The following is a 17,354-nucleotide window of genomic DNA, read 5'->3' on the forward strand; positions in this document are numbered from 1 at the left end:
AAGTGTTGATGAACAACATCTTAAAGAAAAATGTGTCCTCGTTAGCTCAGCAGCTACATGTGAGTGTGCTTAATGTATTCACTTAGTCTGCCTTTCATCCACCCACAGGGTTTCCTGGAGATGAATGGTAATTTCTGTTTGATATGAGTTATAAGTAAATTATGATTATTAAAAAAGCATCATGTTGATTTAAATATGTATAAATTGATATGAAATTGTAAAAATGACTTTATTTCAAGGAGACTGTGACACATTTCTTTTTTTAAAAAAAATTGGGTTTTATGTGTCCTGTGTGACAGCTAACTGAACATGTTTCAGTTTGGGGGGATGTCTTGAGCTAATACAATGATGTTTTTTGTGGAAAATGTTGAATATTTCTTTACAAATCAATATTCTAACAAAAACAAATGAATAAAAGAACAAATGTCTCTGAAGTCAGAGAACAGCCTGTCTGTAAAGTGTTGATGAACAACATCTTAAAGAAAAATGTGTCCTCGTTAGCTCAGCAGCTACATGTGAGTGTGCTTAATGTATTCACTTAGTAGTATTAGATTACTTTAGTGAAGACAATGACCATGTTGAGATAAAAAGGCTCCTGTCAGGCACCTGTTGCTGAGGCTCCTGTCAGCTCTGTGTTCAGTGGTCTGTGTCAGAGTCTCTTCCTCTTCAGCAGCTGCAGTCACTTCCTGCTGTAACAGCTCAGAGTCTCTGCAGTCTGACTGAGGGAGGTTTTTGTACGACGGTAAATCACTGTGTGAACACAGCAGCACTGCTGATTTCATGGAGACTCTGACAGTAATAAACTGCTGCATCTTCAGTCTGAACTCCACTGATGGTCAAAGTGAAGGCAGAGCTGCTTCCACTGCCACTAAACCGAGCTGGTGTTCCTGATTCACGTGCGCTCACATATCTTATTAGGAGCTTTGGAGGCTGTCCAGATTTCTGTTGATACCAGAAGATATATTCATCACCATCACTGTCTCTGTAAACAGCTGGGTTGGTGTTACAGATGAGAGTGACAGTGGATCCTGGAGCAGATGTCACTACTGGAGGCTGAGTCACAGTCACCTGACCGCTGCATCCTGCACACAGAAACAAATCATTGATTTATCAGCAGAAATCAATGAGAGAAAAGGCAGCACATCATGTGTGAAATGTTGCTGAGTGAACCAACCTGTAAAACAGCAGCAGGCCAGCGTCCAGATGAGGATGGTGATGAGAGTCATGGTGGTTGTGCTTTCTGCTGTGTTGACTGACAGATGTGAGTCCTGCAGTGTTGAACTCACAGGACTATAAACCTTCTCAGTTCACTGGAGGATCAGCTGACCATGCAAAGCCTCCTCTCTATGGAAATGATTTCTCTGCTCTCAGCTGAACACTGAAGGCAACGTGGGACACAACATCAGGAGAAACACTGCTTGGATTTACACCATCTATGATCTTAATGGAACAGAGGAACATATTTATATTAGAAGTGCAGTCGAGGATTTAAGATGAGTTTGTGTCCACTGTGGTTGGTATGATATGTCTGTTTTTCTGCCTTTCATTTACTCACAGGGTTTGCTGGAGATGAATGGTAATTTCTGTTTAATATGAGTTATTAGTAAATTATGATTATCAAAAAAGCATCATGTTGATTTAAGCATGTATAAATTGATATGAAATTGTATAAATGTTTTTTTTTCAAGGAGACTGTGATTGTTTCTCTTTCTGGAGTAGAAAACTCAAGAAAAATGAAAGAAATTATTCATATTTATTGAATATTTTCAATCCATAACATTGAACAATCATTGTAGATTCAACTAATATGAATATTTGTGTGTTATTATAAAAATCAGAGAGTGTTTTCAGTGGAAAGATGCTTGTTCACTGTGCAGGAGGTTTTTGTACGGCCACTTAATGAGTTTGTATCACTGTGGTGGACTTTTGGTGGAGGAACCAAACTCATCATTCATTGTAAGTACCAGAGATTCTATGATTTCTAAAATATACAATTTTAGATATCAGAATGCATCAGAATGCGATTAAACAAGCTATTATTCCAGACAACTTACTGTTTCAAAAAATTGATTAAGCTGTCTGTTAATGTAGTTAAACGAAAACTTTGTGCAGAATGTAAAATTCTATTAATGACACACTGTTGATAATGTTAACAAGGTTAAATTTAGGCCAAATAACCTAAGTTTCATTTTTTATTGTTTTAATGATATTTAATTTTCAACTGAAATTTAATCAGCAGTTCTGGTTACAAAATTTGACTGAGGTCAACTTCAAAACTCAAAAAATAACATCCTAATTCTCAATTTTCAATGTTTAAACTCAGTTGTTATGTATACAAATATTTTGCAAATGCTGTTTAAAAAATCATTCGAATTCATATAAACATTTATAGCTGTAGTTTGTGTTCACAGTTCATTAGCTTAAAGTAAAGAAAAGGAAGTGAAACAGACAGATGACAAAGTCTTTAACTGTCACATCTAAAAAAAAAAATAGCATAATATCGTGTTGTGCTTAATATAATATATATTAATAAACTAACTTTTAGTAAGTGAATAAAACTGCAAAAGCTCATTGTGTATGCCTCCTGACAGTGTAATTGAATTTTTAACTGTGCTTAAGTATACTTAAAAACAGTGCATTTAATTGTTGATTAACATTTAGCTGTACTTCAGTGTACTATACATGGGGTAAATAGATGTTACATTGTTTTAAATGATAATATCATTCAAGGGATGAATTATCTACTGCCAAAAAACAGAAGGTAGATATAAAGATTTAAATTAATTATTGAAGATTAAACATTTCAAAAAGATTCACAGCAAAGTCATGCGGCATTATTGTGTTATTCTTAGTGATTTATGTTGAGTGTCACAGTAGAAGATGAATTGTTTTAAATGTCAAATAAACATCAACTTTTATCATTTAGTTGTATTTGTTAAACCCTCATTTCCTCCATGTGTCAGCTCCTCTCCTCTGTCTGATCACAGTATCATGCACACAGCTCATCCACAGCAGTGTTCACCTCTGTCATGTCCCATCAGTGTCTCATGTCCAGCTGTGTGTCCTGCACTGGAAGTTAATCTGCTCCTTGTGTGTCTCCTCTCTCCCCTCCAGCTGGCCCCATGGTCAGGCCCTCCGTCTCTCTGCTTCCCCCCTCCTCTGAGCAGCTCTCCGGGGGCTCGGCCACGCTGGCCTGCCTGCTGACCGGCTACTCTCCTCAGGGAGCCGCGGTGCGCTGGGAGGTGGACGGTACGGAGGTGACAGAGGGGGTCCTGAGCAGCTCGGAGGAGGAGAGGAGCGGACGCTACAGCAGCAGCAGCACCCTGAGCCTGAGCCGGGAGCGCTGGATGGAAGGAGAGCTGTACACCTGCAAGGTCCTCCATCATGACCACAGCCAGACCCAGTCCCTCCACAGGAGCCAGTGTGAGGCCTAGAGGGGCCGACTGAAGCCCAGGACAGGAGCTGTGTGTGGGGGGAGCAGGAGGAACACACCTGCTGCTCTGATCAGTCTGAGTCTGAATGTTTGTAGAGGAAACTAAAGCTTTGTGTGACAGAGAACAACACTGCTGTAAAGTGTTGGACAGCAACAACTTAGAGAGTGATGTGTGTAGCTCAGCAGCTTGATGTCAGTGTGCTTAATAACTGTCATGATGATGATTCATGTTTCTGCTAATAAAGCTTCAACTGATGAAAAAAACTACATGATGAGTTTAATCTTTCTTTACCTTCAACTGAAACTGTAGATTTGTCATGTCAACATAAATGGATATTTTTTTTTATTTGTGATGACGTTAGTTGTTAATTTGTAATGCAGGAAAGTAAAAAAAATTTTTTTATCTACTGACATAATCAGTCTATTTTGTGAATATGTGATTATGGAACATTTTCTCAATTTCTTAGAGATTTTTGATCCGAACTTGATGTGATGTCATTCAATTTTCAAGGCCATTTCTGATGAATTTATTAGTGTGAATCTATAGTGTGTGCTTGGTGAGGCTCCTGTCAGCTCTGTGTTCAGTGGTCTGTGTCAGAGTCTCTTCCTCTTCAGCAGCTGCAGTCGCTTCCTGCTGTAACAGCTCAGAGTCTCTGCAGTCTGACTGAGGGAGGTTTTTGTACGACGGCAAATCACTGTGTGAACACATAAGCATCACTTATGATATATTGGCCCTGACAGAAATAAATTGCTGCATCTTCAGTCTGAACTCCACTGATGGTCAAAGAGAAGTCAGTCCGGCTTCCACTTCCAGTAAACCGAGCTGGTGTTCCTGATTCACGTGTGCTCACAAATTTTATCAGGAGTGTTGGAGGCTGACCAGATTTCTGCTGATACCAGTGCATGCTCTCACCAGCTGACCATGTATCCACAGCTTGGTTGGTGTTACAGGTGAGAGTGGCAGTGGATCCTGGAGCAGATGTCACTACTGGAGGCTGAGTCACAGTCACCTGACCGCTGCATCCTGCACACAGAAACACATCATTGATTTATCAGCAGAAATCAATGAGAGAAAAGGCAGCACATCATGTGTGAAATGTTGCCGAGTGAACCAACCTGTAAAACAGCAGCAGGCCAGCGTCCAGATGAGGATGGTGATGAGAGTCATGGTGGTTGTGCTTTCTGCTGTGTTGACTGACAGATGTGAGTCCTGCAGTGTTGAACTCACAGGACTATAAACCTTCTCAGTTCACTGGAGGATCAGCTGACCATGCAAAGCCTCCTCTCTATGGAAATGATTTCTCTGCTCTCAGCTGAACACTGAAGGCAACGTGGGACAAAACATCAGGAGAAACACTGCTTGGATTTACACCATCTATGATCTTAATGGAACAGAGGAACATATTTACATTAGAAGTGCAGTCGAGGATTTAAGATGAGTTTGTGTCCACTGTGGTTGGTATGATATGTCTGTTTGTCTGCCATTCATTCACTCACAGGGTTTAAAGGAGACAAGCAATATATTAACTATCTGTTTAATATGAGTTATCAGTAAATTATGATTACTAGAAAAGAATGATGTTGATGTAAGCATGTTTAAATTTATATACAATGTGAAAAAATGACTGTTTCAAAGAGACTGTGATCATTTCTATGTCAGGAGTAGAAAAGTCAAGAAAAATGAAAGAAATGCTTCATATTCATTCAATATTTCCAATCTAACACATTGAAAATTCTTCATAGATTCAAGAAATATAAATATTTGTGTGTTATTATGAGAAGCAGAGAGTGTTTTCAGTGATTAGATGCTTGTTCACAGTGCAGGAGGTTTTTGTACGGCCACTTAATGAGTTTGTATCACTGTGGGTCACTTTTGGTGGAGGAACCAAACTCATCGTTGACTGTAAGTACCAGAGATTTATATTTTATACAACAAATGGAAAATGTAACTTTTATCAAGTATTTATTGAGATTCTGATCAAGTTTAGTATCTGTATGTTGTTGATAATAATTATCATTTCATGAAGTTGATCACAATCTAAGCGTAAACTCTGTAGAAATCTATATTTTTTTTTAATTGTACATCATTTCATTTCAAGATGCAAAGAGTAACTCATTTATTTTAATTTCCTGTTCTTAATGATCACGTTTAATTGTTCTTTGCTTTAAAATGTTTAATATTAACCTCACATTAAAACCTCTAATGCTCAAAACACACAACTTCAGAAGTTTAATTTTATTGAAATGTTTTTATTCTGAACATTTAAACAGTTTTTACATGTAAAATTTGATTTTTAAACACAAAAAGTTATTTTATCAGTAAATGCAGCTTATCTTTGTGTTCACGCTTCATTCATTTCACATGTGGTTAAAAGGAAGTGAAAGAGACAGATGACAAAGGTTTGAACTGTGTTCACATGAGTGTTTCAGCTCCGTCAGTTTGAACAGAAGAAAATCATCACAGGGACGAGTTATTCACTGTCACACATTATGAAACACACGTGAAGATGTCGTCAATAATCTTCATCAGTGAAGCTTTTTAGTTGCATTTCCACTTGAATGGTGTGTCTGATGGTCTGATACTGAGTGATTTATGAGAGCAGCAGCAGCAGCAGCAGCAGCACAACTTATTCTGTTTGACTGGATCAAATGTAAGAAACGAGCAGTTTGTCATGTGTCTTTATTACCAAGCCTTCACTCTCATGACTGTGTCTTCTCTCCCCCCTCTCCTCCCCTCTCTCTCTCTCTCCTCCAGTGGGTGTGGTGCAGCCCACCCTGACCGTCCTCCCCCCCTCCAGAGAGCAGCTGCAGCAGGGAGATGCCACACTGGTGTGTCTGTCCAGCGGGGGCTTCCCCTCCACCTGGAGGCTGGGCTGGAAGGTGGGGGGCAGCAGCAGCTCCTCAGGGGCGTCACACAGCCCGGAGGTCCTGGGGACGGACGGCCGCTACAGCTGGAGCAGCACCCTGAGCCTCTCTGCAGACCAGTGGAGGAAGGCGGGCTCAGTCAGCTGTGAGGCCAGTCTGAATGGACAGAGCCCCGTCACTCAAAGCCTGGAGCCTGAGCGCTGCTCAGAGTAGAGCTTCAGCAACACTTCCTGTCTGGAGATGATGCTGCTGCTTTCATAGAGATCCTGATGAAGCTCCAGATCTCCTCTGTTCACATGTTTCTGCAGGTTTCACAGCTCTCTGCTCAGTGTTTCAGTCTGCATGTTGCTGTCTAATACTGATCTTCTGCATTTTCTTCTTCATCTTCTTTACTGTTCAACTTCTGCTGATTACCATCAGTTTATCTCATAGAGAAACTTTGACCATTAACTCATCATTTAATAAAACTGTGGATTACAAAGAGTCAGTGTCTTTGTTTCACTTTTAATATATATTCATCATGAAAAATATCTTCTTGATATTCTCAGCATCATAACTGATGTTATATTATACATGAAAGAACAGGAGATGGTTCTACTGTGTGACATCTGAATATAAAATCTTACATTTTGAAATGAAATCACTTTAGTTAATAAAATAAATTGTAATAAACAGAAAGATCCCTTTCTGCTTTGGACTGTTTTAGTTTTAGACTGTTTAGTGCAGCTATTAACAGACACTATTGTACTTATTTTGATATCAGTAGTTGAAATCCAATAATAAATGGTCTTTATCATTTTACACCTAAAAATATTTAATTTACTGCAATGTACTGAAGTTTAAAACGTGTTTATGAAAAAATGTCTGTGAGTCTGTTTCAGTTTTCTTTAGGTTCATTGTGGTTCTGCTTGATGACTCTTGTGTTCACTGGACCAGTTCTCCTCATCACAGTCTCTTCACCAACCCTCTGCACCTGCAGCAGGCCGTTTTCACTTCAGTCAAACTGAAGGAGGTTTTTGTACGGCTCTGAATCACTGTGTGAACACTGGGCCACTGTGGTAACTCTGACAGTAATAAACTGCTGCATCTTCAGTCTGAACTCCACTGATGGTCAAAGTGAAGGCAGAGCTGCTTCCACTGCCACTAAACCGAGCTGGTGTTCCTGATACAAGCTTTTTCACATATCTTATCAGGAGCTTTGGAGGCTGTCCAGATTTCTGTTGATACCAGAAAACACCTTCATCACCATCAGACCATCTGTAAACAGCTTGGTTGGTGTTACAGGTGAGAGTGACAGTGGATCCTGGAGCAGATGTCACTGCTGGAGGCTGAGTCACAGTCACCTGACCGCTGCATCCTGCACACACAAACAAATCATTGATTTATCAGCAGAAATCAATGAGAGAAAAGGCAGCACATCATGTGTGAAATGTTGCTGAGTGAACCAACCTGTAAAACAGCAGCAGGCCAGCGTCCAGATGAGGATGGTGATGAGAGTCATGGTGGTTGTGCTTTCTGCTGTGTTGACTGACAGATGTGAGTCCTGCAGTGTTGAACTCACAGGACTATAAACCTTCTCAGTTCACTGGAGGATCAGCTGACCATGCAAAGCCTCCTCTCTATGGAAATGATTTCTCTGCTCTCAGCTGAACACTGAAGGCAACGTGGGACACAACATCAGGAGAAACACTGCTTGGATTTACACCATCTATGATCTTAATGGAACAGAGGAAAATATTTATATTAGAAGTGCAGTCGAGGATTTAAGATGAGTTTGTGTCCACTGTGGTTGGTATGATATGTCTGTTTGTCTGCCTTTCATTTACTCACAGGGTTTCCTGTAGATGAATGGCAATTTCTGTTTAATATGAGTTATTAGTACATTATGATTATCAAAAAGCATCATGTTAATTTAAGCATGTAGAAATTGATGTGAAATTGTAAAAATGACTTTATTTCAAGGAGACTGTGATCGTTTCTCCATCAGGAGTAGAAAACTCAAGAAAAATGAAATAAATGATTCATATTTATTGAATATTTTCAATCCATAACATTGAACAATCATTGTAGATTCAACTAATATGAATATTTGTGTGTTATTATAAAAAGCAGAGGGTGTTTTCAGTGAATAGATGCTTGTTCACAGTGCAGGAGGTTTTTGTACGGCCACTTAATGAGTTTGTATCACTGTGGTGGACTTTTGGTGGAGGAACCAAACTCATCATTCACTGTAAGTACCAGAGGTTCTATAATTTCTGAAATATACAATTTTAGACTGAGTTTTGCATCAGAATGCGATTAAACAATCAATTATTCCAGACAACTAATTTTTCAAAAAATTGATTAAGCTGTCTGTTAATGTAGTTAAACGAAAACTTTGTGCAGAATGTAAAATTCTATTATTGACACACTGTTGATAATGTCAAGGTTAAATTTAGGCCAAATAACCTAAGTTTCATTTTTTATTATTACTTTTTTAATAAATATTCAATGTTCAACTGAAATTTAATCAGCGGTTCTGGTTATAAAATTTGACTGAGGTCAACTTCAAAACTCAAAAAAATAACTTCCTAATTCTCAATTTTCAATGTTTAAACTCAGTTGTTATTTATAACAATATTTTGCAAACAATGTTTAAAAATCATTTGAATTCATATAAACATTTATAGCTGCAGTTTGTGTTCACAGTTCATTAGCTTAAAGTAAAGAAAAGGAAGTGAAACAGACAGATGACAGTCTTTAACTGTCACAGCTCAAAAAAAAAAGAAAAACTAGCATAATATCATGTTGTGCTTAATGTAATATTTATTAAAAAACTAACTTTTAGTAAGTGTTCTTTGTCATAAGTATATTCTAAATAAAACTGCAAAAGCTCATTGTGTATGCCTCCTGACAGTGTAATTGATTTTTTAACTGTACTTAAGTATACTTAAAAACAGTGCATTTAAATGTTGATTAACATTTAGCTGTACTTCAGTGTACTATACATAGGGTAAATAGATGTTACATTGTTTTAAACAAGAATATCATTCAAGGGATGAATTATCTACTGCCAAACAACAGAAGGCAGATATAAAGATTTAAATCAATTATGAAAAAGTAAAAATTTCAAAACGATTCACAGCAAAGTCATGCGGCATTATTGTGTCATTCTTAGTGATTTATGTTGAGTGTCACAGTAGAAGATGAATTGTTTTAAATGTCAAATTAACGTCAACTTTTATCATTTTCTTTTATTTGTTAAACCCTCATTTCCTCCATGTGTCAGCTCCTCTCCTCTGTCTGATCACAGTATCATGCACACAGCTCATCCACAGCAGTGTTCACCTCTGTCATGTCCCATCAGTGTCTCATGTCCAGCTGTGTGTCCTGCACTGGAAGTTAATCTGCTCCTTGTGTGTCTCCTCTCTCCCCTCCAGCTGGCCCCATGGTCAGGCCCTCCGTCTCTCTGCTTCCCCCCTCCTCTGAGCAGCTCTCCGGGGGCTCGGCCACGCTGGCCTGCCTGCTGACCGGCTACTCTCCTCAGGGAGCCGCGGTGCGCTGGGAGGTGGACGGTACGGAGGTGACAGAGGGGGTCCTGAGCAGCTGGGAGGAGGAGAGGAGCGGACGCTACAGCAGCAGCAGCACCCTGAGCCTGAGCCGGGAGCGCTGGATGGAAGGAGAGCTGTACACCTGCAAGGTCCTCCATCATGACCACAGCCAGACCCAGTCCCTCCACAGGAGCCAGTGTAAGGCCTAGAGGGGCCGACTGAAGCCCAGGACAGGAGCTGTGTGTGTGTGTCCCACTTCTAATATTGATCTTCTGCATATTCTTCTTCATGTTCTTTACTTTTCAAATTCTGCTGAATATTATCAGTTTAAGTCCAAGATAAATGTTTCATTCAACAGAAATGTGGCATAAAGATTTAAACAATGTCTTAATAAAACTGTGGATTATGATAGATCTTGTATTTATTTCATTATATATTCATCATGAAAATATCTTCTTGATCATCTCTTCCTTGAAACTGATGTTATATTATGCATGATAGAACAGGACGTGCTTCTACTTTGTGACATCTGAATATAGCATCTCACATTCTAAACATGAAATAATTCTCGTTAGTACAATAAACTGACATTTTTGTTTTTGCTTTGGACTGTTTTAGTTTTAGGCTGTTCAGTGCAGCTATTCACAGAGACACTGCTAACCTTTTTTTATATCTGTGGATAAAGTCCTATAATAACTGCTCTTTATCAGTTTACACCTAAAAGTATTGAATTTTCTGAAAAGGTTTGGAGTTAAAAACTGTGTATGGAAAAATGTCTGAGTTTCAGTTTTCTTCAGGTTCATTGTGGTTCTGCTTGATGACTCTTGTGTTCACTGGACCAGTTCTCCTCATCACAGTCTCTTCACCAACCCTCTGCACCTGCAGCAGGCCGTTTTCTCTTCAGTCAGACTGAAGGAGGTTTTTGTACGGCTCTGAATCACTGTGTGAACGTTGACCCAACACCGAGACAGTAGTAATCTCCAGCATCTTCAGCCTGAACACCACTGATGGTCAGACTGTAGTCAGAACCAGAATAGCTGCCACTGAATCGAGACGGAGTTCCAGAGTTTAGAGTTGATGCCTCATATATAAGAAGTTTGGGAGCCTGTCCAGGTTTCTGAAGGTACCAACTGAGATCATCATCAATATCTGAACTCCCTGTGGCGCTGATGGTCACAGTCCCTCCAAGACTAACAGACTTGGATTTGTCTGGCTGAGTCAAGAAAGTGTTGGCAGAAGACTCTGAAATGAGAAATGACAAAGTTAAACAAAAGTAAAAGCGGAGAGCACTGACTGAATTTGCACCAAACATTTTCAACATCTCTCACCCTGAGTCAGAAAACCCAACATGGCAATCAGAGTTATTGGCAACATCATCTTGATGCAGTTTTCAGTGTGAGTACAGGAAAACAGTTCAGACTCTCTGTGACATAAGAACTTAAACTCTTAGGAGCAGCGATGCATTCAAATCATGCAAAATATATTTAAGAAGGCAAACACACACCTGTTCATGTGAAACAGAAACAAATGAGGTGAGGTGGAGTGACAGCTCATCATCTTGAGGATCATTTGATTGATTTCTTCTTCTCATTTCAAACATCCTGCGTTTCACTTCTTTGTGATCTCACATGACTCTGTCTGCATAACAGGTGTATATCACCCCCTGCTGGGACACTTCATCAACACTGACCTCACTCTGAACTGACATGATTTTTGACTGATTTTGAATTTACTCACTGTTTTCCAAAACCCTGTTGTTGAGATTTCTGGTGAACAAGTTGAGACTTGTGATAGCATAGCGTTGTATTTCACTGACAGGTTATAGTGAGAAAAACGCTGAATTTCATTTGCATCTCCAAGTCAAAATGCATCAGAATAATATCATCATCCTTTATAATAGATCAGGAGAGAGTCTGAGCCCTGTGCTCAGTCATGAACTGAGAGGAAGGATATATTAATCGAGCTTTAACTTAGCTGAGACTGACAGCATGTGGAAACAGCTTGCATGTCCCTACAGACAAGTAAATGTGACCATCGGCTCTTGTAAAGCTGTCGTGGTTCTGACATTTCTGTCTGCTTTTATTGTGTTTTCTGGATGTTTGTGATCTGTCTGCACTTTGTTTCCCTCCTGTGTTCCTGTGCTCCTCCCCGGCCTGCTTCTCCCTCCACACCTGTCCTGCTTCAGCCTGGTTAGCCCCGCCCTGTTCCCAGTGTTTTCACCAGCCAATCAGCTCCTTTCCTGTTCTCCTGCTTCCTCACCTCAGTCTCCTCACCTGAGCTTCTGCACCTGCACCTCATTACACTGCCAGTTTGTTTTGTATCAATGTTTAGTTTTCAGTTCAGCCTTTGTTCAGTTGTGTGCTCGCGTTGCCTGTTCCTGTCTCTCATTTTTCTCTTAATGTTTGACTTTTTCCAACAAACATAAATGAAAGCTTTGAATCCAGTCTCTATGCTTTCTCCTGCATGTTGGTCCACCCCTCCTGCACTTTTTATGTGACAGGAGTTCTCCGCTTGCTTCCCTGCTCGTTTAGTCCATACAGACCTCTCTCCACTGGTTACCTGACAACCTCAAACTGAAGATGAGATTGTTCATGAAGGTTCTCAGTCATCCAGGTCTTGGTAAATCTAAGTGCTGTATTGAAGGCAGCTGGACTTGTTTCAGTTTCTTGAAGACGTCTCATCCGAGAGGCTTCTTCAGTTCTAACTCTAATGAAATTCTACAAAAATATTGTTTCTGGCCAAGAAAAATGTTGGCATATACTCCTGTTACACTGAAACAATCTGCTTTCTACTTTGCTGTTTGTATGAACTAATGTTTAGCTTTAAAGGTGCTGGTGGGGTTACTTTCTTACACTGGCACAGAGCCAATGTAAGAAAGTTTCCCCCCTGCTTCTAGCCTTCATGCTGATCGATAAATATGAGAGTGATATCACTCAGCAAGAAAGCAGGTGAGCATCTTTCTGAAAATGTTCAGTGCAGGTTTACGATTTGTGTTCTACAGTCTTTCATGGCTGTTAATAAAATGACTGTTAAAGAAAATTTGGGGATCTTTGAATATAATAACAATGTTTGAAATGGAATAAAAAGATAGCATATTAAACAGTATAAGTATATTAGTGTGAATCTTAGTGTATGCTTGGTGAGGCTCCTGTCAGCTCTGTGTTCAGTGGTCTGTCTCAGAGTCTCTTCCTCTTCAGCAGCTGCAGTCGCTTCCTGCTGTAACAGCTCAGAGTCTCTGCAGTCTGACTGAGGGAGGTTTTTGTACGACGGTAAATCACTGTGTGAACACCCAAGCACTGCTGATTTGATGGACACTCTGACAGTAATAAACTGCTGCATCTTCAGTCTGAACTCCGCTGATGGTCAAAGTGAAGGCAGAGCTTCTTCCACTGCCACTAAACCGAGCTGGTGTTCCTGATTCACGTGTGCTCACATATGTTATTAGGAGCTTTGGAGGCTGTCCAGGTTTATGTTGATACCAGAACAGACGATCACCACTGTAAACAGCTTGGTTGGTGTTACAGGTGAGAGTGACAGTGGATCCTGGAGCAGATGTCACTACTGGAGGTTGAGTCACAGTCACCTGACCGCTGCATCCTGCACACAGAAACAAATCATTGATTTATCAGCAGAAATCAATGAGAGAAAAGGCAGCACATCATGTGTGAAATGTTGCTGAGTGAACCAACCTGTAAAACAGCAGCAGGCCAGCGTCCAGATGAGGATGGTGATGAGAGTCATGGTGGTTGTGCTTTCTGCTGTGTTGACTGACAGATGTGAGTCCTGCAGTGTTGAACTCACAGGACTATAAACCTTCTCAGTTCACTGGAGGATCAGCTGACCATGCAAAGCCTCCTCTCTATGGAAATGATTTCTCTGCTCTCAGCTGAACACTGAAGGCAACGTGGGACACAACATCAGGAGAAACACTGCTTAGATTTACACCATCTATGATCTTAATGGAACAGAGGAACATATTTATATTAGAAGTGCAGTCGAGGATTTAAGATGAGTTTGTGTCCACTGTGGTTGGTATGATATGTCTGTCTGTCTGCCTTTCATTTACTCACAGGGTTTCCTGTAGATGAATGGCAATTTCTGTTTAATATGAGTTATTAGTACATTATGATTATCAAAAAGCATCATGTTAATTTAAGCATGTAGAAATTGATGTGAAATTGTAAAAATGACTTTATTTCAAGGAGACTGTGATCGTTTCTCCATCAGGAGTAGAAAACTCAAGAAAAATGAAATAAATGATTCATATTTATTGAATATTTTCAATCCATAACATTGAACAATCATTGTAGATTCAACTAATATGAATATTTGTGTGTTATTATAAAAATCAGAGAGTGTTTTCAGTGGAAAGATGCTTGTTCACAGTGCAGGAGGTTTTTGTACGGCCACTTAATGAGTTTGTATCACTGTGGTGGACTTTTGGTGGAGGAACCAAACTCATCATTCACTGTAAGTACCAGAGGTTCTATAATTTCTGAAATATACAATTTTAGACTGAGTTTTGCATCAGAATGCGATTAAACAAGCAATTATTCCAGACAACTAATTTTTCAAAAAATTGATTAAGCTGTCTGTTAATGTACTTTGTGCAGAATGTAAAATTCTATTATTGACACACTGTTGATAATGTCAAGGTTAAATTTAGGCCAAATAACCTAAATTTCATTTTTTATTATTACTTTTTTAATAAATATTCAATGTTCAACTGAAATTTAATCAGCGGTTCTGGTTATAAAATTTGACTGAGGTCAACTTCAAAACTCAAAAAAATAACTTCCTAATTCTCAATTTTCAATGTTTAAACTCAGTTGTTATTTATAACAATATTTTGCAAACAATGTTTAAAAATCATTTGAATTCATATAAACATTTATAGCTGCAGTTTGTGTTCACAGTTCATTAGCTTAAAGTAAAGAAAAGGAAGTGAAACAGACAGATGACAGTCTTTAACTGTCACAGCTCAAAAAAAAAAGAAAAACTAGCATAATATCATGTTGTGCTTAATGTAATATTTATTAAAAAACTAACTTTTAGTAAGTGTTCGTTGTCATAAGTATATTCTAAATAAAACTGCAAAAGCTCATTGTGTATGCCTCCTGACAGTGTAATTGAATTTTTAACTGTACTTAAGTATACTTAAAAACAGTGCATTTAAATGTTGATTAACATTTAGCTGTACTTCAGTGTACTATACATGGGGTAAATAGATGTTACATTGTTTTAAACAAGAATATCATTCAAGGGATGAATTATCTACTGCCAAACAACAGAAGGCAGATATAAAGATTTAAATCAATTATGAAAAAGTAAAAATTTCAAAACGATTCACAGCAAAGTCATGCGGCATTATTGTGTCATTCTTAGTGATTTATGTTGAGTGTCACAGTAGAAGATGAATTGTTTTAAATGTCAAATTAACATCAACTTTTATCATTTTCTTTTATTTGTTAAACCCTCATTTCCTCCATGTGTCAGCTCCTCTCCTCTGTCTGATCACAGTATCATGCACACAGCTCATCCACAGCAGTGTTCACCTCTGTCATGTCCCATCAGTGTCTCATGTCCAGCTGTGTGTCCTGCACTGGAAGTTAATCTGCTCCTTGTGTGTCTCCTCTCTCCCCTCCAGCTGGCCCCATGGTCAGGCCCTCCGTCTCTCTGCTTCCCCCCTCCTCTGAGCAGCTCTCCGGGGGCTCGGCCACGCTGGCCTGTCTGCTGACCGGCTACTCTCCTCAGGGAGCCGCGGTGCGCTGGGAGGTGGACGGTACGGAGGTGACAGAGGGGGTCCTGAGCAGCTCGGAGGAGGAGAGGAGCGGACGCTACAGCAGCAGCAGCACCCTGAGCCTGAGCAGGGAGCGCTGGATGGAAGGAGAGCTGTACACCTGCAAGGTCCTCCATCATGACCACAGCCAGACCCAGTCCCTCCACAGGAGCCAGTGTAAGGCCTAGAGGGGCCGACTGAAGCCCAGGACAGGAGCTGTGTGTGGGAGGGAGCAGGAGGAACACACCTGCTGCTCTGATCAGTCTGAGTCTGAATGTTTGTAGAGGAAACTAAAGCTTTGTGTGACAGAGAACAACACTGCTGTAAAGTGTTGGACAGCAACAACTTAGAGAGTGATGTGTGTAGCTCAGCAGCTTGATGTCAGTGTGCTTAATAACTGTCATGATGATGATTCATGTTTCTGCCAATAAAGCTTCAACTGATAAAAAAGACTTAATGAAGAGTTTGGTCTTTTATAAAGAGTCCTTATAAATTAAATGATTTTCTTTAACTTCAACGAAGTGTGGATTTATAACGTGAACATAAATGGGAATACTTTTTTTATTCATCATTACCTTAGTTTTAAATTTGTAATATAGGAGAAAAAAGAATGTGTTTTTATCTACTACATAAACAGTCTATTTTGTGAATATGTGATCAGGAAACATTTTCCCTATTGTTGACAGACATTTGATCAAGACATGATGTGATGTGATTCATTGTTCAAGGCCATTTCTAATTAATTGATTAGTGTGTGTGTGTGTGTATTGTGTGCTTGGTGAGGCTCCTGTCAGCTCTGTGTTCAGTGGTCTGTGTCAGAGTCTCTTCCTCTTCAGCAGCTGCAGTCGCTTCCTGCTGTAACAGCTCAGAGTCTCTGCAGTCTGACTGAGGGAGGTTTTTGTACGACGGCAAATCACTGTGTGAACACAGGAGCCCTGCTGATTTCATGGTAACTCTGACAGTAATAAACTGCTGCATCTTCAGTCTGAACTCCGCTGATGGTCAAAGTGAAGGCAGAGCTTCTTCCACTGCCACTAAACCGAGCTGGTGTTCCCGATTGACGTCTACTCACATAATAAATTAAGTTCTGTGGAGGCTGTCCAGATTTCTGTTTATACCAATAAATCCAATCACCATCACTGTCTCTGTAAACAGCTTGGTTGGTGTTACAGGTGAGAGTGACAGTGGATCCTGGAGCAGATGTCACTGCTGGAGGCTGAGTCACAGTCACCTGACCGCTGCATCCTGCACACAGAAACACATCATTGATTTATCAGCAGAAATCAATGAGAGAAAAGGCAGCACATCATGTGTGAAATGTTGCTGAGTGAACCAACCTGTAAAACAGCAGCAGGCCAGCGTCCAGATGAGGATGGTGATGAGAGTCATGGTGGTTGTGCTTTCTGCTGTGTTGACTGACAGATGTGAGTCCTGCAGTGTTGAACTCACAGGACTATAAACCTTCTCAGTTCACTGGAGGATCAGCTGACCATGCAAAGCCTCCTCTCTATGGAAATGATTTCTCTGCTCTCAGCTGAACACTGAAGGCAACGTGGGACACAACATCAGGAGAAACACTGCTTGGATTTACACCATCTATGATCTTAATGGAACAGAGGAACATATTTATATTAGAAGTGCAGTCGAGGATTTAAGATGAGTTTGTGTCCACTGTGGTTGGTATGATATGTCTGTTTGTCTACCTTTCATTTACTCACAGGGTTTAAAGTACATAAATAATATATTA

The 17,354-nt window shown here is 39.9% G+C and overlaps 6 gene segments (V, D, J or C); 4 read left to right on the plus strand and 2 right to left on the minus strand.

Moving 5' to 3' along the window:
- Nucleotides 1–721: 721 nt before the first annotated feature.
- LOC119034465 lies at nucleotides 722–1,299 on the minus strand. The segment is given in 2 exon segments: nucleotides 722–1,082; nucleotides 1,175–1,299. Coding segments are annotated over 2 exon segments (387 nt in total).
- A 255-nt stretch (nucleotides 1,300–1,554) lies between these two features.
- LOC119034469 lies at nucleotides 1,555–3,700 on the plus strand. The segment is given in 2 exon segments: nucleotides 1,555–1,576; nucleotides 3,115–3,700. Coding segments are annotated over 2 exon segments (327 nt in total).
- Nucleotides 3,701–4,853: 1,153 nt separating this feature from the next.
- LOC119034462 lies at nucleotides 4,854–6,781 on the plus strand. The segment is given in 3 exon segments: nucleotides 4,854–4,892; nucleotides 5,258–5,336; nucleotides 6,189–6,781. Coding segments are annotated over 3 exon segments (426 nt in total).
- A 1,318-nt stretch (nucleotides 6,782–8,099) lies between these two features.
- Nucleotides 8,100–10,239, plus strand: LOC119034470. The segment is given in 2 exon segments: nucleotides 8,100–8,528; nucleotides 9,718–10,239. A coding segment is annotated over 1 exon segment (312 nt).
- A 126-nt stretch (nucleotides 10,240–10,365) lies between these two features.
- LOC119034473 lies at nucleotides 10,366–17,275 on the minus strand. The segment is given in 3 exon segments: nucleotides 10,366–10,958; nucleotides 16,726–16,852; nucleotides 16,945–17,275. Coding segments are annotated over 3 exon segments (372 nt in total).
- LOC119034471 lies at nucleotides 13,765–16,059 on the plus strand. The segment is given in 2 exon segments: nucleotides 13,765–13,860; nucleotides 15,476–16,059. A coding segment is annotated over 1 exon segment (312 nt).
- Nucleotides 17,276–17,354: the final 79 nt, after the last annotated feature.

This window comes from Acanthopagrus latus, chromosome 16 (genome assembly GCF_904848185.1).
Source record: "Acanthopagrus latus isolate v.2019 chromosome 16, fAcaLat1.1, whole genome shotgun sequence".
NCBI classification, from domain to species: Eukaryota; Metazoa; Chordata; class Actinopteri; order Spariformes; family Sparidae; genus Acanthopagrus; species Acanthopagrus latus.